The sequence below is a fragment of the Nerophis lumbriciformis genome, linkage group LG39 (assembly GCF_033978685.3).
Source record: "Nerophis lumbriciformis linkage group LG39, RoL_Nlum_v2.1, whole genome shotgun sequence".
Lineage (NCBI taxonomy): Eukaryota > Metazoa > Chordata > Actinopteri > Syngnathiformes > Syngnathidae > Nerophis > Nerophis lumbriciformis.
In genome coordinates, this window is record NC_084586.2 from 11,184,978 (window position 1) to 11,208,755 (window position 23,778).

The window sequence follows — 23,778 nt, forward strand, 5'->3', positions numbered from 1 at the left end:
TGTGACGTCACAACGTGACGTCATCGCTCCGAGAGCGAATATTAGAAAGGCGTTTAATTCGCCAAAATTCACCCATTTAGAGTTCGGAAATCGGTTAAAAAAATATATGGTCTTTTTTCTGCAACATCAAGGTATATATTGACGCTTACATAGGTCTGGTGATAATGTTCCCCTTTAAGCAATTAAGCTATTAATTTGTGCACATTTAACCTACAGGCTGTCCTGAGTGCTGACTTTGGACAGAGAGATACAGAAGACCCGTTTACATTGCACACCAAATCTGATTTTTGTTTTGTTTTGCCCTCAAGTGACACAGATAGGATTTTTTTTGACAGTCTAAAGCAGGCCTGGGCAATTAGTTTGACTCGTGGGGCCAAATTTAGAGAAAAAAAATGTGTCTTGAGGGCCGGTATATCTGATTTTTAGGAACACTAATAAAAAAATCTCACAATAATGTCTGATTGAATGCTAAAAACGTTATGACAGACCAATTGAAAAAACGGAATGTAATTTTAAATTGTTTTACTGAATGAGAATGTACATCAATATTAACTATGAAGGATAAAACACTGAATATTGACAACATATGAACGTCACACCCCCTCTCGATCGACATATTTTACAATCAAGCGAAAGGCAACAAATAGGCAACAAACACAGCGAAATATGAATGTGAAGAGTAAAAAATAATAATACCTACAATCTGATATATCTGTGTGGAGGATCTCTTCCTTCCGGGTTCCTTGGACCACCAATGTGAGACATGACGGCGTGCAGTTTTGTGACTTTGTTTATTTTTCAATAGAACTCAGCCTGCTTTAGTTGCTTTTCACATTGTTACATTTAGAGATGTCCGATAATGGCTTTTTTGCAGATATTATCCAACTCTTAATTTCCGATTCCCATATCAACCGATACCAATATATACAGTCGTGGAATTAACACATTATTATGCCTAATTTTGTTGTGATGCCCCACTGGATGCATTAAACAATGTAACAAGGTTTTCCAAAATAAATCAACTCAAGTGATGGATAAAAAATGCCAACATGGGACTGCCATATTTATTATTGAAGTCACAAAGTGCATTATTTTTTTTTAACATGCCTCAAAACAGCAGCTTGGAATTTGGGACATGGGGGGGGGCGGGGTATATTGTAGCGTCCCGAAAGAGTTAGTGCTGCAAGGGGTTCTGGGTATTTGTACTGTTGTTCTGTGTTTATGTTGTGTTACGGTGCGGATGTTCTCCCGAAATGTGTTTGTCATTCTTGTTTGGTGTGGGTTCACAGTGTGGCGCATATTTGTAACAGTGTTAAAGTTGTTTATATGGCCACCTTCAGTGTGACCTGTATGGCTGTTGACCAAGTATGTCTTGCATTCACTTGTGTGTGTGAAAAGCCGTAGATATTATGTGATTGGGCCGGCACGCAAAGGCAGTGCCTTTAAGGTTTATTGGCGCTCTGTACTTCTCCCTACGTCCGTGTACCACTCCGTACAGCGGCGTTTTAAAAAGTAATAAATTTTACTTTTTGAAACCGATACCAATAATTTCCGATATTACATTTTAAAGCATTTATCGGCCGATAATATCGGCAGTCCGATATTATCGGACATCTCTAGTTACATTACATCTCTATGGTATTCAAAAACATCCTGGTTCATGTTTAAATTGGCTCTACTAAGTATGGAAACGCTTGAGCGTTATCGGAAGGGCAGGACGGCAGTCAATCTATGAAATCTTGTTTAGAATCTGGATGAAATTTGCGGTTTTAGATGTTTTACTTAATCACTCATTGACTAATGCTTAAAAGTCTGGTCTTTTTAGTTCTTTGATACAACATGATGAAACAGAGAACTTTACCCAACATGAATGCGGCTTTAGTTTGTTTACTCCTGATTTTTTACCTAAAAAGTATCAAAAATATAAACTGGAATGAAAAAAAAAAAAAAATGTAAGAAATAAACACATGCAAGCAAGCTAGTGCTGTCGCTAAGTTTTAGTCTAACACAATACATTTAAAGTTTGCCTTAAAAAAGCCTGCGGAGCTTATAAAAAAAGTTAACCCCAAGTATATTTTAAAATATTCCCACCAAATTTCCTTGACTTTAATCTAGCAGTATGCGACACACTGCCACTGGGGGCGCTGACACCAGACGACCCGTCTTTTTCCGTCGGCTAAGCGCTAATCTCTTCACAAGACAAGTCTATCAGCATGACTTAAAGAGCTCATAATTGAAGTCCCATAAGCCGTCTCTTCTCTGCAACGTATTTATTCTGCATGACCACAAAGCAAAGTGAATCAACTGGCTCAGCATCTCTCAGGCAATTGGGGTCGTAAATAATGTCAACAATCCTATCAACTTAAGTCCTTGTTATTGTCGGATTTGTCTATCGGGTTTTATTTATATATTTTTTGGCATTATATAGTTAATGGAAGTGTTCGTCATTGTGATCGTGACAGACAGCCTTTTAGTGTGGCAGCTTTTTGAGTCGTGTATTAACGTGCGCACTATGGAGGCACTTTAGATTGAAGTCAAAGAGCAGCTACCATCACTAACGTCCATCTCCTAGCTTTCTAAGCTTAGGCGTCTTCTGGGTACTTTGGTCTGCGAGGATTTAAGACGCATTTGTAGAAAGGTCAAGTAGCTTGGCTGCATGACACAAAGTGTCATGAACGGTTGAGATTAGGGATGTCCCGATCCAGGTTTTTGCACTTCCGATCCGATACCGATATTGTTTTTGCACTTCCGATCCGATACCGATACTGGCCTATCCGAGCATGTATTAAAGTTTAAAGTTATTTAGCCTACTTAGTTGTCAGAATCATGTTGAAAAGGGTTTTAGTACTCTTGATAACAACTAGCCAGCTGAATTAGGGGAGTTTGAATAATACACAATGGTTGGTAACAAGAAACTGACATGTTTATTCAAGGATAAACACAAAATAGACAAAATTATACATGACAAACAGAAATGGCATCATTGAAACTAGGGCTGGGCGATATGGCCTTTTTTTAATATTGCAATATTTTAAGGCCATATTGCGATACACGATATATATCTCGATATTTTGCCTTAGCCTTGAATGAACACTTGAGGCATATAATCACAGCATAATGATGATTCTATGTGTCTACATTAAAACATTCTTCTTCATATTGCATTAATATATGATACTTTTAAACTTTCATGCAGAGAGGGAAATCACAACAAAAAAAAATCACTATTTTCTTCATACGGTGTTGATGTGGAAATGTTTGCCTCGGCATTTTGATGGTGTGGGCGTGTGGCACCGAATGGAGATAAGCGTCTCGACAGACGTTACAATATTTGAACAATGATGACGAAAACTGTTTTCTCTGTCGTGTCCATGTGTCGAAAATTGTTATGCGCTTATTTTTTTATTTGATTTTGTGCGTGGCATAGATTTGCCGTGCGCAGAGGACGCTTGAGCAGGCGCGCACCTTAGCGGCTGCGCTAGCATCACAGCTAACGTTAGCCATGCTGCTACCTCGCTCTCTGCTGGGAGAGGGCGTATACGTATGTGACGTATGACGTGACAGTATGTGACGTATGACGTGACAGTATGTGACGTGTGTAAGAAGGTGCGCTCGCTGTCTGTGAGAGGGAGACACAGGAAAGAGTGAGAAGAGCCTGTCGTGTAATGCCAGCAGCTAAAAGCAACTGCGTGAGAATCCACAGACCTGTGGATGTGTTGAAGGTGTGCTGGAAAATGCGGAACGGAAATTAGGGAGCAGCAGAAAAATGGAATGTATTATTTAAATCGGTGCGTTGGAAAACATGGACCGGAGTTTTTTTAAAACTGGATCTGGATCGGCATTTTCCCATGCCTTGCCGATACGCATTTTTTTGCAAATATCGGCGGCCGATCCGATCCAAATATCGGATCGGGACATCCCTAGTTGAGATGCAGCTGTGTGGATCATAACGATCAACTTCTCGATGTCCTGGCTTTGACTTACACTTCACGTTTCATGACCTTACAGATGCCTACGGGCTAGGGTTGTACGGTGGAGAAATCACTGCACGTAAACGATGATATTACGGACCTACGATCCCTCAGTTGGTACTGCATCAAAAAGCGACATCAGTGTGTAAAGGATATCACCACATGGGCTCAGGAACCCTTCATTAAGTGCAAGTTAAAACTATACTATGCAAAGTGAAAGCCATTTATCAACAACACCCAGAAACGCTGCCGGCTTCGCTCATCTACGATGGACTGATGCAAAATTAAAAAGTGTTCTGTGGTCTGACGAGTCCACATTTCAAATTGTTTTTGGAAACCGCGCACATCGTGTCCTCTGGACCAAAGAGGAAAAGAACCATCCGGATTGTTACAGGCGCAAAGTTCAAAAGCCAGCATCTGTGATGGTATGGGGGTGTATTAGTGAAGTTTGTCAGTCCAAACATTAAATATCTTGTCTTTGCAGTCTATTCAATTTAATATAAGTTGAAAAGGATTTGCAAATCATTGTATTTTGTTTTTATTTACGAATTACACAACATGCCAAATTCTCTGGTTTTGGGTTTTGTACTAAACAGGATATTGCATCATCTAGGACGGGGGTCGGCAACCCGCGGCTCTAGAGCCGACGGCTCTTTAGCGCCGCCCTAGTGGCTCTCTGGAGCTTTTTCAAAAATGTATGAAAAATGGAAAAAGATGAGGGGAAAAAAATATATTTTTTGTTTTAATATGGTTTCTGTTGGAGGACAAACATGACACAAACCTCCCTAATTGTTATAAATCACACGGTATTAAACATGCTTCACTGATTCGAGTATTTGGCGAGCGCCGTTTTGTCCTACTAATTTTGGCGGTCCTTGAACTCACCGTAGTTTGTTTACATGTATAACTTTCTCCGACTTTCTAGGACGTGTTTTATGCCACTTCTTTTTCGGTCTCATTTTGTCCTCCAAACTTTTAATGTTGTGCGTGAATGCACAAAGGTGAGTTTTGTTGATGTTATTGACTTGTGTGGAGTGCTAATCAGACATATTTGGTCACTGCATGACTGCAAGCTAATCGATGCTAACATACTATTTAGGCTAGCTATATGTACATATTGCATCATTATGTCTCATTTCTAGGTATATTTGAGGTCATTTAGTTTCCTTTAGGTCCTCTTAATTCAATTTATATCTCATGACACACTATCTGTATGTAATATGGCTTTTAATTTTTTGTGGCTCCAGACAGATTTGTTTTTGTATTTTTGGTCCAATATGGCTCCTTCAACATTTTGTGTTGCCGACCCCTGATCTAGGAGAACTTTTTGCCTCAAAAGCCGACGTGAAAATGTGCCGCGGGTCAAACACGATTTGAACCTTGAGTGAGGAGTTTAGCTCCATATACAATATAAGGTAGTGGAGATCTATTGAGATGGCAACTTGATAGTCTTGCGGACATGAAATCAATGATTGTGTTAGCTTAAAAGAGGTCTGATTATGTATTGCATTTCAGAAGACAGCCTTTGGCGGGCCAAACAAAATCACTCAGTGGGCTAAATTTGGCCCACGGGCAAACTTTCTGGCACCCCTCATCGCAAGGACAAAAACTGATGTAATTGGCTGAAAGATGAAATATCTCTTTCAAATATTGATGAAAAAAAAGAGCTTATTTCAAGGCATATGCAAGTTAGTACACTTTTCATGTCAGCTGGTATGACCAGTGTGAAACTATGATAATGTTATTTGATCATAAAGCTCTTTTATTCTATTTAAAGGTGACACACATAAAGTTGGTAGCAGAAGAAACAGCTGATACAGGCGTCCAAACAGAAACTGGTTTAATTAGAAACCAGTGAGTCAGGTGGCACAACTGGAAGGAATGTTACTAAATGGAATAAAATAACGTTATAAAGTTTATAGTTATATTTCACACTTTGAGTGTTAATGAGTTTTATGTCAAATAGGGATGTCACAGTATAAACATTCCTTATCACAGTTATTGTGACCAAAATGATCACGGTTATCATAAGTATCGCGGTATTTTTAAATGTGCTCAAAATTTTCAAAAAGTACTTACACTGAAATCTTTTAACCAAGTTTTATTTAAAAGCACAAGCACGTTCAAAATGATTTCCTTTGTAGGAGAAACATTATTGTTAGAGATGTCCGATAATATCGGACGATAAATGTAATATCGGAAATGATCGGTATCGGTTTGAAAAAGTGAAATTTATGACTTTTTAAAACGCCGCTGTACGGAGTGGTACACGGACGTAGGGAGAAGTACAGAGCGCCAATAAACCTTAAAGACACTGCCTTTGCGTGCCGGCCCAATCACATAATACCTACGACTTTTCACACACACAAGTGAATGCAAGACATACTTGGTCAACAGCCATACAGGTCACACTGAGGGTGGCCGTATAAACAACTTTAACACTGTTACAAATATGCGCCACACTGTGAACCCACACCAAACAAGAATGACACACACATTTCGGGAGAACATCCGCACCGGAACACAACAGAACAAATACCCAGAACCCCTTCTAGCACTAACTCTTCCGGGACACTACAATGTACACCCCCCGCTACCTCCTACTACATTTTAATGTAAAAAAACAAAAACAAATATATTGAAAGCGGCATTTATCTTGTGCCACAGTCATTTATATGTAGGAGAAACCCTGACTCTTTAAAAATGAGTCAATGACATGTGAGGTGGTGCGCCTGTCTGCATAAATACATGCCTAATGATTAATAATTGACTTCTAATAAAACTCTATGGCATTTTACTTGTGAAAGCTTCCATCCATCCATTCATTTTCTACCACTTGTCCCTAAAAAAAAAAAAAAAAAAAAAAAATTGTACAAATTGTACACCTTGATAGACTCACAGACCAGTGATACTTTTCAGTTCCTCGAGAAGCAAGCAAGCGCTACTGGAAAGCTTAAATGCTAACATGAATACAAGATCCGTTAACGTCCTTCCCCATTACAAACGTCATGAAACTGGTATAATTAACACATTGCTGTTTAAGCTACTAAAGCTATTTATTTGTGCATATTTAACCAACAAATTTGTCGGCGACAAATGTTGAATTTTGGTGACAATGACTATTAATCGCTACACCTTTAAAGGCCTACTGAAATGCGATTTTCTTATTTAAACGGGAATAGCAGGTCCATTCTATGTGTCATACTTGATCATTTCGCGATATTGCTATATTTTTGCTGAAAGGATTTAGTAGAGAACGTCGACAATAAAGTTCGCAACTTTTGGTCGCTGATAAAAAAGCCTTGCCTGTACCGGAAGTAGCAGACGAGTAGCGTGACGTCACAGGTTGTGGAGCTCCTCACATCTGCACATTGTTTACAATCATGGCCACCAGCAGCGAGAGCGATTCGGACCGAGAAAGCGACGATTTCCCCATTAATTTGAGCGAGGATGAAAGATTTGTGGATGAGGAAAGTGAGAGTGAAGGACTAGAGGGCAGTGGGAGCGATTGTGAGAGGCGGGTGGGACCTGATATTCAGCTGGGAATGACTAAAACAGTAAATAAACACAAGACATATATATACTCTATTAGCCACAACACAACCAGGCTTATATTTAATATGCCACAAATTAATCCTGCATAACAAACACCTCCCCCCTCCCGTCCATATAACCCGCCAATACAACTCAAACACCTGCACAAGACACTCAATCCCACAGCCCAAAGTACTGTTCACCTCCCCAAAGTTCATACAGCACATATATTTCCCCAAAGTCCCCAAAGTTACTTACGTGACATGCACATAGCGGCACGCACGTACGGGCAAGCGATCAAATGTTTGGAAGCCGCAGCTGCATGCGTACTCACGGTACCGCGTCTGCGTATCCAACTCAAAGTCCTCCTGGTAAGAGTCTCTGTTGTCCCAGTTCTCCACAGGCCAACGGTAAAACTTGACTGTCATCTTTCGGGAATGTAAACAATGAAACACCGGCCGTGTTTGTGTTGCTGCAGTCGGCCGCAATACACCGCTTCCCACCTACAGCTTTCTTCTTTGCTGTCTCCATTGTTCATTGAACAAATCGCAAAATATTCGCCAACACAGATGTCCAGAATACTGTGGAATTTTGCAATGAAAACAGACGACTTAATAGCTGGCCACCATGCTGTCCCAAAATGTCCTCTACAATCCGTGACGTCACGCGCAGGCGTCATCATACGAAATGTTTTCAGCAGGATATTTCGGCGCAAAATTTAAAATTGCACTTTAGTAAACTAACCCGGCCGTATTGGCATGTGTTGCAATGTTAAGATTTCATCATTGATATATAAACTATCAGATTGCGTGGTCGGTAGTAGTGGGTTTCAGTAGGCCTTTAATTGACCTGAATACCAATTCAAATTTAACCAGAACATTAATTGGTTCATGCATTCATTACACCACTGTTGGCAGTTCTGTCATTTGGCTTCTTGTTAGAGAACAGCGAGATCTGCAAAAAGTTCTGAAACTCTTAACATTGGGATATGCACATTCATAGAAAGCAAAATTAAGTTCACCGGTCAAGGGTTTTTAGTGCATTTCAGGTGCATTCTTAAATATAAAGTTTAAAAAAAAAGTTAAAGTACCCAGGATTGTCACACACACACTAGGTGTGGCGGAATTATTCTCTGCATTTGACCCATCACCCTTGATCACCAGGTGAGGGGAGTAGTGAGCAGCAGCGGTGGCTGCGCCCGGGAATCATTTTTGGCGATTTAACCCCCAATTCCAACCCTTGATGCTGAAATCTCACCCAAAAGTGTCATGACTTGGTCCTGGGGTTTAGTTTTTCCAGAAGGCAACGGAAAGTTGGCTCGGGCGAGACGGGAATGTAAGTACATATTTTTATTACTATCAAAAAAAATACAAACGAAAAGCGCGCACAGTGGCGGAGAACAAACTATGAAACCAAAAGACTATAGCATTAATAAACAAAAACTTACTTGGCTTGGACTAAAGTAGCAGCATGAAAGATGGACATGAAAAACAAGTGTCAGGAATATGCAGAGCATACATATGGGATGTCGCCAGCAAGACAAACTGAAAACAATGAACTTAAATACTACAGACATGATTAACGAAAACAGGTGCGTGACTCAAAACGTCAAACAGGTGCGTGACGTGACAGGTGAAAACCAATGGGTTGCTATGGTGACAAACAAGAGTGCACAATGAGTCCAAACGTGGAACAGGTGAAACTAATGGGTAATCATGGAAACAAGACAAGGGAGTGAAAAGCCAGAAACTAAAGAGTCCAATAACTAAACAAAACAAAACATGACTAAAACAAAACATGATTCCCTGACTTTTTGTGAGCAACGTATAAAAATTAAGTGTAAAAATCGAAATAAACAAGATGTGTTTTGAGAGCTTTTGTAGAATAGAATAGAAATTACTTTATTGATCCCTGGGGTAAATTTAGCACCACATTTCGCTCACAATAGACAATAAACACTTAGGTATTTTTTACATGTGAATAATATAAATACAGTCTATTATACAGCATTATTATACAGTCTATTATACAGCATTATTCACATGTGAATAATATAAATACATTATACATTTACAGTACATGTACAGTCAAAAGGAACATATGCATTATAAATATATATATATATAATAAAGATAATTTGGGTGCTAGGGCGAGACCAGTTGAGAAGCCCTCGTAAAATCTACTCATTAAAACACTGAAAAAGTGGACAATGAGCCTGAGAAGAAAAGGTGTTGGTGTTACTTATGTCATTGTCAAAGCAAAAGCTATTGCTATCTATTTAAAGCCAATGAGGTTTGCTCTGCAGATGCAAATAAAGTTGTGCTGTGAACTCTATCTATTGTGTATCGTTTGTGGTTTGTTCCACCAGCTTCTTGCAAACGTGTTTCTTTCGCCCAAAGTGACACATTGTTCATCTTCCTGCACAGCATCACCGTTTCCTTCCCTGCCTTACTGGAACGGCTCCATCTATTGTGGCGCGGTAATATTTCAAGGGTCGTTTCCTGCCGGCTTCTGTGCAAAGAGATGCCGGTTCGCCGAACGCCGGAGACTTTCTTTGCTCACTTAAGCTCAGTGACATTATCTTTACTTTTCTTGAAAAACACCCTTGTTTGTAATGGGCTCCAGAGAAGGCTGCAGGCTGTGAGTTCAATGCCTCTCAATGAAGCGCTAGACTGAAAGCACTCATTAGGACCTATCATGGCTGGACTTTAAATAATTAGCATGCTTTCGACTCCTTGTACAATACTTGTGAAAGTGCATGTGGGCGTTTCAATCAATCAATCAATGTTTATTTATATAGCCCTAAATCACAAGTGTATCAAAGGGCTGCACAAGCCACAACGACATCCTCGGTACAAAGCCCACATAAGGGCAAGGAAAAACTCACCCCAGTGGGACGTCGATGTGAATGACTATGAGAAACCTTGGAGAGGACCGCATATGTGGGAGACCGAAAGCAATGGATGTCGAGTGGGTCTGACATAATATTGTGAGAGTCCAGTCCATAGTGGATCCAACATAATAAGTAAGAGTCCAGTCCATAGTGGGGCCAGCAGGACACCATCCCGAGCGGAGACGGGTCAGCAGCGCAGAGATGTTCCCAGCCGATGCACAGGCGAGCGGTCCACCCCGGGTCCCGACTCTGGACAGCCAGCACTTCATCCATGGCCACCAGACCTGTGCCCCCCCCCTCCACAAGGAATAGGGGAGCAGAGGAGAAAAGAAAAGAAACGGCAGATCAACTGGTCTAACAGGGGGGCTATTTAAAGGCTAGAGTATACAAATGAGTTTTAAGATGGGACTTAAATGCTTCTTTGAAGCACATTCTTTTGCCTTTTTTGTTCAAGTGCAATAATCGTAATGCATTCAACTAGGGATGTAGCGATAAACGGTATTGATGATAAACAGCAGTAAAACGGTTGGTATTTCCGTTTTAACTCAAAATGATCATGAATCCGTGTTTGATAATCACACACTGATAAGCTGGTGACACTTCCGAACAAAAAGGTTGCTTAAATGCTGACATAAATCCAAGAGACATTAACGCCTTCCCTCATTAAGAAACAACATAGCCCAATATAAACTTGTATAAACACATTTCTGTCTGAGCAACTAAGAATCGACAATCTGTGCTCTCTTAGAACAGAGTGATGGGTCTGTACACGGAGGGCTATGACATTGAGGCGTCTACAACAGGAAGTAAACACGTGTCATGTCACATAAAGTGAAGCGCAAAACACCCGGTTTGCCTTTATCATTGAAACAATTCTAAAACCTTTACAAATCAAGACAGAGCAAGATAAACATAGACTCTGCTTTTTATTGATAGACTTATCAGATTACATGTTTTATTATCTGTAGCAGGGGTGTCAAAAGTGTGGCCCGGAGGCCATTTGCGGCCCGAAGCTAATGTTTTAAAGGCCCACGGCACATTCTAAAAATACTATTAAAATAAACAAAAACATAACAAAAGTGGAATAAAAAAGCTTACGGGTGAAATGTAATTTAGAAAAAGTTGCAATGTTGACTAATAAAACAAAGCTGTTTTTTTTTTCTTTAAAGGGGAACATTATCACAATTTCAGAAGGGTTAAAACCATTAAAAATCAGTTCCCAGTGGCTTATTTTATTTTTCGAAGTTTTTTTTCAAAATTTTACCCATCATGCAATATCCCTAAAAAAAGCTTCAAAGTGCCTGATTTTAACCATCGTTATATACACCCGTCCATTTTCCTGTGACGTCACACAGTGATGCCAATACAAACAAACATGGCGGATAGAACAGCAAGATATAGCGACATTAGCTCGGATTCAGACCCCGATTTCAGAGGCTTAAGCGATTTAACAGATTACGCATGTATTGAAACGGATGGTTGTAGTGTGGAGGCAGGTAGCGAAAACGAAATTGAAGAAGAAACTGAAGCTATTGAGCCATATCGGTTTGAACCGTATGCAAGCGAAACCGACGAAAACGACACGACAGCCAGCGACACGGGAGAAAGCGAGGACGAATTCGGCGATCGCCTTCTAACCAACGATTGGTATGTGTTTGTTTGGCATTAAAGGAAACTAACAACTATGAACTAGGTTTACAGCATATGAAATACATTTGGCAACAACATGCACTTTGAGAGTGCAGACAGCCCAGTTTTCATCAATTAATATATTCTGTAGACATACCCTCATCCGCTCTCTTTTCCTGAAAGCTGATCTGTCCAGTTTTGGAGTTGATGTCAGCAGGCCAGGGAAGCTAGGGTCGATATTCTTCTCTTGATCATCTTCGGTGGCATAAGGGACGGTGTGAGCCAAGACATCCAGGGGGTTTAGCTCGCTCGTCTGCGGGAACAAACTGCCGCCATTGCTTGCCGTGCTACCGAGGCCCTTTGTCCCTGAATTGCTCACACACTGCGGCAGATTCAATGGGGGTCTGCCGGCAGATTTCTTTGACTTTATCGTTGGAAATGCATCTGCTTTGAGTGTCGCAGGATATCCACACATTCTTGCCATCTCTGTCGTAGCATAGCTTTCGTCGGTAAAGTGTGCGGAACAAACGTCCAATTTCTTGCCGCTTTCGCATCTTTGGGCCACTGGTGCAACTTGAATCCGTCCCTGTTCGTGTCGTTACACCCTCCGACAACACACCGACGAGGCATGATGTCTCCAAAGTACGGAAAACAGTTGAAAAAACGGAAAATAACAGAGCTGATTTGACTAGGTGTTTGTAATGTGTTTGAGAAAATGGCGGATTGCTTCCCGATGTGACGTCACGTTGTGACGTCATCGCTCCGAGAGCGAATAATAGAAAGGCGTTTAATTTGCCAAAATTCACCCATTTAGAGTTCGGAAATCGGTTAAAAAAATATGTGGTCTTTTTTCTGCAACATCAAGGTATATATTGACGCTTACATAGGTCTGGTGATAATGTTCCCCTTTAAGCAAAGAAAATAAGTGGCATTTTTTGATATATTTCATTTAAAAGTGTTTCAAAAGTAGATGGCAGCATAAACCAAACACGGTACCTCTTCCATCAATTATGACTCCCCCCCCATGACCATGCATTTTAGCAAGCTGACCGCGTGGTTTCTGACTTGTCGGCTTCTTCTTGGTGGTCCAACTTAAAGTGCTTTCTCGTTTGGGATTCCCTGGCTAACTCGCTGATGCTACAAAAAAACGAAGAAAGACAACCGACGTCAGCAGGCTCTCTTCATTGAACGTTATCAATGTCGCTCAGACTCCTTCATCAGCATTCCGTAATAACACGTTATCGGTGGCTACGTGGATTAACGCGGCTTATAATTGAGGCCCAAAAGTGTGGAATTACAATCAGCGGCGTGTTAGGATAATTGTAGGGAGGGGGGTGTAGTTGTTGTGCGATCTGATTCCTCTTTGGCTTCCTCTCCGAGGGGCTTATGTTACGTAAGAGGCTATGTCTAGTAATGATGACCCCCCCCGTCCCTGCCTCCTGCAAAGGATGCTACTGTTTAGAAAATAATTAGCATGCAAGCTACTCCAGAGAAATGCATGCTCCCCTTCCTCAGCTGGCAGTGAAGAGTTGCGTAACACCTGTCAGGCTCGTCACATTCTGACGGTTGTCGTCCATCGCGTCCGTTTTAATGGACGCCAATCCTTTTTCATTGCCCTGTGAAGTGTGGTGCTTTATGTTTTGGATTAAGGGCCATTTGGGCTGAGCAAGTGGCCCACTTAAAAACAAACACACAGGCATTTCCTGCTATTAGTGATGGCATAATTGAGCGCACCCCGCTGTAAAGTGACTAGCTTCTGACGGCTCGCATTAATGTCGCCTCCATTTTTTTTTGTGTTTGTGTTGTGACCCTCACGCCATGTCGCTCGCTACCTTTTGTGTACTCGAAACATGCGAACGCATTTCCCGGGGGGGGGGGCGGGACAGGGGGGAGTCTCTGTTCATTTGCCAGCGTGTGCCTGGTGTTCTGGTTCATTCTGTCTGTTTGCAGTGTTCTGAAGGGTCACAAACACATTTTTGAGCATAGTCTTTGATAACAGACCGACACAAGGCTGACTCAGGCGCTTTATGGCCTCCACTAAAATATGGCTGACCATCAGACTGCATCATGTGGACTGTAAAACAACAATATACAGCCATTTGACCTTTTAAGATAACAACTTGACTCATTTTCATCAAAAAAGTAACAGAAATTGGGTCGTTTAGCATGTACATTATATATATATATATATATATATATATATATATATATATATATATATATATATATATATATATATATATATATATATATATATATATATATATATATATATAATATTATGTACATGCTAATAATATTATATATATATATATATATATATATATATATATATATATATATAATATTATGTACATGCTAATAATATTATATATATATATATATATATATGTATATATATATAAATGTATATATATATATATGTATATATATATATATATATAATATTATGTACATGCTAATAATATTATATATATATGTATATATATATATATATATATATGTGTGTATATATATATATATATATATGTATATATATATATATATATATATATACATATATATATATGTGGGCTTCACGGTGGCAGAGGGGTTAGTGCATCTGCCTCACAATACGAAGGTCCTGAGTAGTCTTGGGTTCAATCCCGGGCTCGGGATCTTTCTGTGTGGAGTTTGCATGTTCTCCCCGTGAATGCGTGGGTTCTCTCCGGGTACTCCGGCTTCCTCCCACTTCCAAAAACATGCACCTGGGGATAGGTTGATTGGCAACACTAAATTGGCCCTAGTGTGTGGATGTGAGTGTGAATGTTGTCTGTCTATCTGTGTTGGCCCTGCGATGAGGTGGCGACTTGTCCAGGGTGTACCCCGCCTTCCGCCCGGTTGTAGCTGAGATAGGCTCCAGCGCCCCCCGCGACCCCAAAAGGGAATAAGCGGTAGAAAATGGATGGATGGATATACACACATAACCCGGCCCCCGGCCAAATTGTTTTAACCCAATGCGGCCCCCGAGTCAAAAAGTTTGGGGACCCCTGATCTATAGCCGTTTTATTAGACATAACAAATTACATGATGGCGTCGTGTTAACGCCCCTCTTCAACACTGTTTTACCTAACATAATGAATAATCGTGATTAATAATCCTGATTTAAATATTGATAAAAAACAATCTTGATTATTATTATAAACGTGCAGTCCTATACGTAAGACTAGATCTCATACATGAACACTATTAGTATATGGACAAAAAGTGCAGTTACGTCTTATTGCCATCAGGTGCCATGCATCCAGCCATTTTTTCATCTTGCACAATTTTACATTTATTTTTATTTAGTTATTATTTTGTTTCTGCCATATCACTTTGTTAATAATGCTTGTGTTGCTTTCATATGCCCATTCAATTTTCTACTTGAGGCACATGCATACATTTTAAATATGTTGTGTTTTTTTTAAATAAAACTTTGTTAAAAGATTTCAGTATAAGTAGTTTTTTAACATTTTGAGCACATTTAAAAATACGGCGATAATAATGATAATGGTAATTTTGCTCACAATAATCGTGATAAGAAATGTTCATATCGTCACATCCCTACTGTCACCTGATTTGCATATATATACAAGTTGTATTTTAAGCTGCATTTTCAATGAATCAGTAAACTATGCAGAATATTGCAGTATATCGCCATATTACAATACTGTATCATATCGTGACTCTAGTATCGCAATATGCGTTTTATAGTAAAATCCTTACTAATACAGCAGTAATGCCATCTTGTGGAGGAAATGGAAAAAAATACATACTTTTTTGTGCTTCAACTGTTTTTGCTAGTGTTTGTTGACTATTGACTTTTGTAGACACCCGGCAATAATTGTGGCGTTAAGAGTACCGTATTTTTTGGACTACAAGGTGCACTTAAAATCCTTTCATTTTCTCAAAACTCGACAGTGCGCCTTATAATCCAGGCGCATAATGTACGGAAACATTTTGGTTGTGCTTACCGACCTCGAAGCTATTTTATTTGGTGCATGGTGAAATAAGTGTGACCAGTAGATGGCAGTCACACATAAGAGCTACGTGTAAACTACAATATGATGGCAGTCACACATAAGAGATACATGTAGACTGCAATATGACTCAAGTAAACAACACCAACATTGTATACATTCCATTGAAAATATAGAACATTACACACGGCGCTCAAAAATCCATCAAAATGTTTTAGTAGGACTTTGGTAAGCTATGAAGCCGCACTGCTTGATGGATTGTACTGTGCTTCAACATACCAGTATTATTATGGTGTGTGTATAAGGTAAGACATATTACTGTATCTAGCGTTTTGCTTCGCAATATTATGCAAAAGAAACTTTTCTTACTTATTAGACCACAAGGACGTGTTTTACATTTAGAAAAAAATCATAAAATTACCCCTTTAATGCGGCTTATAATCCGCTGTGCCTTTTGTATGAAAATAGACTTGACTAGACCCGCTCATCGGCAGTGCGCCTTATAATCCGGTGCGCCCTATGGTCCGGTAAATATGGTACTTTTTTTGCTTCAGCTGTTATTGCTAGTGTTTGTTGACTTAGCGCTGACTTTTGACTTTTGTAGACACCCGGCAATAGGAAACAGTTAATTGAGGCGTTAAGAGTATGAATAAACAACGTTAGTAAGTAGCTAAGTGGATATTCATCGCTATTGTGTGTGGCGGAGGCGGACTACTTTAAGCTAATTGACCTCCATGACAGCTTTGACTTTGAGGTGTCCAACAACAAAGCAGAAGCTGAATGTTTCTTTCAGCAGGACGTGCGCACACATAAATGTCGCGATTAAAACTCGGCCTGTTAACACAAGTGCCTGACATGACACCTGTGTGTGTTTTTCGTGTCGGCTGTTGTTATAAAGGATGTCCGTCACGGCCGGTTGAGCTCTAACGTGATGATCGCCTTCTCACCAGAGAACAACTGCAGTGGGGATTTTATTAGATCCTTTATTTCCCACCGCCTTCGGTGTTTGGGTCTTTCCCACCACACGTTAGAAATGTGTTGGATTATAAAAACATGAGTGGCTACAAGGCCGAGGCACCAATGTGGGTGGACATTAACACGAGGTGTACAAATATTGCCAGGAAGGACCTTGGCGCCTCTTCCTTCTTGTATAATGCATATGTTCCTTTTTGACTGTACTTAAATGTATAATGTATTTATATTATTCACAGGTGAATAATGCTGTATAATAGACTGTATTTATGTTATTCACATGTGAATAATGCTGTATAAAAGACTGTATTTATGTTATTCACATGTGAATAATGCTGTATAATAGACTGTATTTATATTATTCACATGTGAATAATGCTGTATAATAGACTGTATTTATATTATTCACATGTGAATAATGCTCTATAATAGACTGTATTTGTTATTCACATGTGAATAATGCTGTATAATAGACTGTATTTATATTATTCACATGTGAATAATGCTGTATAATAGACTGTATTTATGTTATTCACATGTGAATAATGCTGTATAATAGACTGTATTTATATTATTCACATGTGAATAATGCTGTATAATAGACTGTATTTATATTATTCACATGTGAATAATGCTGTATAATAGACTGTATTTGTTATTCACATGTGAATAATGCTGTATAATAGACTGTATTTATATTATTCACATGTGAATAATGCTGTATAATAGACTGTATTTATGTTATTCACATGTGAATAATGCTGTATAATAGACTGTATTTATATTATTCACATGTGAATAATGCTGTATAATAGACTGTATTTATATTATTCACATGTGAATAATGCTCTATAATAGACTGTATTTGTTATTCACATGTGAATAATGCTGTATAATAGACTGTATTTATATTATTCACATGTGAATAATGCTGTATAATAGACTGTATTTGTTATTCACATGTGAATAATGCTGTATAATAGACTGTATTTATATTATTCACATGTGAATAATGCTGTATAACAGACTGTATTTATGTTATTCACATGTGAATAATGCTGTATAATAGACTGTATTTATACTATTCACATGTGAATAATGCTGTATAATAGACTGTATTTATATTATTCAAATGTGAATAATGCTGTATAATAGACTGTATTTATGGTATTCACATGTGAATAATGCTGTATAATAGACTGTATTTATATTATTCACATGTGAATAATGCTGTATAATAGACTGTATTTATGTTATTCACATGTGAATAATGCTGTATAATAGACTTTATTTATGTTATTCACATGTGAATAATGCTGTATAACAGACTGTATTTATATTATTCACATGTGAATTATGTTGTATAGTAGACTGTATTTATGTTATTCACATGTGAATAATGCTGTATAATAGACAGTATTTATATTATTCAAATGTGAATAATGCTGTATACTAGACTGTATTTATGTTATTCACATGTGAATAATGCTGTATAATAGACTGTATTTATATTATTCCCATGTGAATAATGCTGTAAAATAGACTGTGAATAATATAAATACAGTCTGTTATACAGCATTATTCACATTTGAATAATGATGTATAATAGACTGTATTTACATTATTCACATGTGAATAATGCTGTATAATAGACTGTATTTATGTTATTCACATGTTAATAATGCCGTATAATAGACTGTATTTATGTTATTCACATGTGAATAATGCTGTATAATAGACTGTATTTATATTATTCACATGTAAAAAAATACCTAAGTGTTTATTGTCTATTGTGAGCAAACTGTGGTGCTGAATTTCCCCCAGGGATCAATAAAGTACTTTCTATTCTATTCTATTCTATTCTATTGTAATAATCCATCTTTTTCATTTAACTGCGGTCTCTTTTAGCAATCTACAACTACGATGCTCGGGGAGAGGAAGAGCTGTCCTTGCAGATTGGCGACACAGTGCACATACTGGAGACATATGAACGTAAGTACATGTCTGTCTTGCACGTATAGATGATTTGACAACAAAAACTCTTTGAAGTCTTTTATTTTATTATACACACCTTGTCATGAGTCTTCTTTTTTTTTAGACTGGTACAGAGGGCATAGGCTGAGGAGGAGATCCAGGAAGGTGAGTACTCGGTTAACACTTTTCGCCTTTGTTATCAGGCTGTCACGGTTAGCTTCTGACCCGGTGAAGCTCAAACATGTCTGCAGTAACCTCTTTTTTTTTTTTTTTTTTTAATCCCCTTGTAGGGCATCTTTCCAGCTTGTTATATCCACCTGAAAGAAGCCACAGTCGAGGGCTGCGGGTCAGTATGTTGACTTTAAATGGTGTCTGTCATAAAGAGTTTTCGTCAGTGGTCTGTTCCGAAAGAGCCAAAGACCAAATTGTACGAACTCTAAAATATTTTTTCCCATAAATAATAATAATAATATAGATAATACTACTCACTAGTGTTACCATATCTGAGTTATTGTGTAGAAATATGGGGAAACAACTAGGATGTCCGATAATGGCTTTTTGCCGATATCCGATATTGCGATATTGTCCAACTCTTTAATTACCGATACCGATATCAACCGATACCGATATCAACAGATATATGCAGCCGTGGAATTAACACATTATTATGCTTAATTTGGACAACCAGGTATGGTGAAGATAAGGTACTTTTTAAAAAAATTAATAAAATAAGATAAATAAATAAAAAACATTTTCTTGAATAAAAAAGAAAGTAAAACAATATAAAACAGTTACATAGAAACTAGTAATTAATGAAAATGAGTAAAATTAACTGTTAAAGGTTAGTACTATTAGTGGACCAGCAGCACGCACAATCGTGTGCTTCGGACTGTATCCCTTGCAGACTGTATTGATATATATTGATATATAATGGAGGAACCAGAATATTAATAACAGAAAGAAACAACCCTTTTGTGTGAATGAGTGTAAATGGGGGAGGGAGGTTTTTTGGGTTGGTGCACTAATTCTAAGTGTATCTCGTGTTTTTTATGTTGATTTAATAAAAAAACAAAAAACAAAAAAAAAACATACCGATAATAAAAAAACGATACCGATAATTTCTGATATTACATTTTAACGCATTTATTGGCCAATAATATCGGCAGGCCGATATTATCGGACATCCCTAGAAACAACTACAAATGTGCGCTTCATTCACTAACGGTGCTACAAAAAATATCAATTAGAATAATACATAATGTTGGATATAGAGAACATACAAACCCTTTATTTATTAAATCACAATTATTGAAATTCAACGATTTGGTGCATTTGCAAACAGCTAAAATGATGTGCAAAGCAAACTATAACCTGCTACCCAAGAATGTACAACAATTCTTCTCAACAAAAGAGGAGAAATATAACCTCAGAGGAAAATCTAATTTAAAACATTTGTATGCTCTACAACACTTAAAACTAGGGATGTCCGATAATATCGGACTGCTGATATTATCGGCCGATAAATGCTTTAAAGTGAAATATCGGAAATTATCGGTATCTGTTTCAAAATTAAATAAACCTTAAAGGCACTGCCTTTGCGTGCCGGCCCAGTCACATAATATCTACGGCTTTTCACACACACAAGTGAATGCAACTCATACTTGGTCAACAGCCATGCAGGTCACACTGAGGGTGGCTGTATGAACAACTTTAACACAGTTACAAATATGCGCCACACTGTGAACCCACACCAAACAAGAATGACAACCACATTTCGGGAGAACATCCGCACCGTAACACAACATAACAGAACAAATACCCAGATCCCCTTGCAGCACTAACTCTTTCGAGACGCTACAATATATACACCCCCCCAACCCCGCCCACCTCAACCTCCTCATGCTCTCTCAGGGAGAGCATGTCCCAAATTCCAAGCTGCTGTTTTGAGGCATGTTAAAAAAAATAATGCACTTTGTGACTTCAATAATAAATATGGCAGTGCCATGTTAGCATTTTTTTCCATAACTTGAGTTGATTTATTTTGGAAAACCTTGTTACATTGTTTAATGCATCCAGCGGGGCATCACAACAAAATTAGGCATAATAATGTGTTGATTCCACGACTGTATATATCGGCATCGGTTGATATCGGAATCGGTAATTAAGAGTTGGACAATATCGGATATCGGCAAAAAATCCATTATCGGACATCTCTAATTGTGACGACGTAAAACACGCACCACATGTGCTAATAATTTCTGGAAGTGTGTTTGCAATCATGAAATGTCGTAATACAGAATATCGTAAAAGAAGGACCATCTGTAATAATAATTATTGTAAGTATGTTGGTAACAACAAAATGTCGGAACACAGAACGTCGTAAGAGGAGGACCATTAATATTAATCATTTATGTAAGTATGTAACCACGAAATATCGTACTAAATAGCACCGCTAAAAAACTGCAGTGCAGTAAAAACCATGTGATTTTGTCATTGACATTTATGACCTGCATTTGTAGTTTTAATTTTTAATTGCACAATAAGCCATGGGCCACATGGTCACTACTACTGGTCAGAAAAGTGCACATTTCTTTCTTCTGCGTTTTAAATGGCACCTGATGCCCAATGAGACTGCATTCAACAGCCGCTTTTCACAATTTCAAGTGCGTCCTTTTAACCGATAATGTCTACTGTATAAAACTGCAGTGCCAATGATGGCACCATTAGTATGCACTCCAAAGCGCTTCCCCTCTCAGTATCTACACAAGAAAGGACACACAGAGAGAGGATGCTGACTCAGCCTTTTTTTTTCTTATTTGGTGTTTTGTTGCCGTAGGCAAAAGGAGACCGTCATCCCGACAGAGCTGCCTCTGGTTCAGGAGGTTACCACCACGCTACGAGAGTGGGCTTCAATATGGAGGGACCTTTATGTGGTGAGTACAGTATAGAAAAGAACATCGGCACTGTGGAGAGCATTATTGTCACCTAAACACGCGTTGGTCGCTCTGTTTTAGGGCGACAAACGCGAGATGTTCAACTCGGTCCGGGACATGATCTATGACCTCATCGAATGGCGCTCCCAAATCCTCTCCGGCACCCTTCCGCAGGATGAGCTCTCCGAGCTAAAACAGAAAGTCACGTCCAAGATCGACTACGGCAACAAGTGAGCATCTTTAACTTTATTTGATCTCTTTTCACATTGTCATTATGGGGTATTGTGTGTAGAATTGTAAGGAAGAAAATTAATTCATTCGATTTTGGAATAGGGCTGTAACTTAACAAAATGTGAGAAAAGTAAAGCGCTGTGAATACTTTCCGAATGCACTGTATGTGCTTTAGGGATGTCCCGATCCAGGTTTTTGCACTTCCGATCCGATACCGATATTGTTTTTGCACTTCCGATCCGATACCGATACTGACCGATACCGATACTGACCGATAATGGCCTATCCGAGCATGTATTAAAGTTTAAAGTTATTTAGCCTACTTAGTTGTCAGAATCATGTTGAAAAGGGTTTTAGTACTCTTGATAACAACTAGCCAGCTGAATTAGGTGAGTTTGAATAATACACAATGGTTGGTAACAAGAAACTGACCTGTTTATTCAAGGATAAACACAAAATAGACAAAATTATACATGACAAACAGAAATGGCATCATTGAACTAGGGCTGGGCGATATGGCCTTTTTTTAATATTGCGATATTTTAAGGCCATATTGCGATACACGATATATATCTCGATATTTTGCCTTAGCCTTGAATGAACACTTGATGCATATAATCACAGCAGTATGATGATTCTATGTGTTTTGATTGATTGATTGAGACTTTTATTAGTAGGTTGCACAGTGAAGTATATATTCCGTACAATTGACCACTAAATGGTAACACCTGAAAAAGTTTTTCAACTTGTTTAAGTCGGGGTCCACTATACAGATATATACTATCAGATATATACTATCATCATAATACAGTCATCACACAAGATAATCACATTGAATTATTTACATTATTTATAATCCAGGGTGTGGAGGGGGGCGCCGGATGTAAGTGTCAAAAAGACAGCAAAAAGAGTTTGATATGAGAATAAATCTAAAGTTAAAATATAGGGTAGAAATGCATTCATTTGCAGGAAATGTAGTCTTGATTTTCAACATTTTCTTTTAAGGCTTGCATGTCTACATTAAAACATTCTTCTTCATACTGCATTAATTTATGCTACTCTTAAACTTTCATGCAGAGAAGGAAATCACAACTAAAAAAATCACTAATTTTTTCATACGGTGTTGATCTGGAAATTTTTGCCTCGGCATTTTGATGGTGTGGACGTGTGGCACCGAACAGAGATAAGCGTCTCGACAGACGTTATAATATTTGAACAATGATGACGAAAGCTGTTTTCTCTGTCGTGTCGGTGTGTCGAAAATTGTTATGCGCTTATTTTTTTATTTGAATTTTTGCGTGGCATATAATTGCTATGCGCAGAGGACGTTTAAACAGTGCGCAATTGCACAAGCGCGCACCTTAGAGAGAACGTTGCTCGCACGGCTGCGCGAGCATCACAGCTAACGTTAGCCATGCTGCTACCTCTCTGCTCGGGGAGGGCTTATACGTATGTGACGTATGTAAGAAGGTGCGCTTGATGTCTGTGAGAGGGAGACACAGAAAAGAGTGAGAAGAGCCTGTCGTGTAATGCCAGCAGCTAAAAGCAACTGCGTTAGAATCCACAGACCTGTGGATGTGTTGAAGGTGTGCTGGAAAATGCGGAACGGAAATTATAGGGAGCAGCAGAAAAGTGGAATG

General features: G+C 38.7%; 1 protein-coding gene across 1 annotated transcript in view; it reads left to right on the forward strand.

Moving 5' to 3' along the window:
- dock1 (dedicator of cytokinesis 1) overlaps window positions 1–23,778 on the forward strand; it is a 533,069-nt gene that overhangs the window by 20,351 nt on the left and 488,940 nt on the right. The window contains exons 2-6 of the mRNA XM_061931733.1: window positions 18,909–18,992; window positions 19,099–19,139; window positions 19,265–19,320; window positions 21,811–21,907; window positions 21,989–22,137. Of these exons, the coding sequence (XP_061787717.1) occupies window positions 18,909–18,992; window positions 19,099–19,139; window positions 19,265–19,320; window positions 21,811–21,907; window positions 21,989–22,137 (427 nt within the window). The remainder of the gene's footprint in view (window positions 1–18,908; window positions 18,993–19,098; window positions 19,140–19,264; window positions 19,321–21,810; window positions 21,908–21,988; window positions 22,138–23,778) is intronic.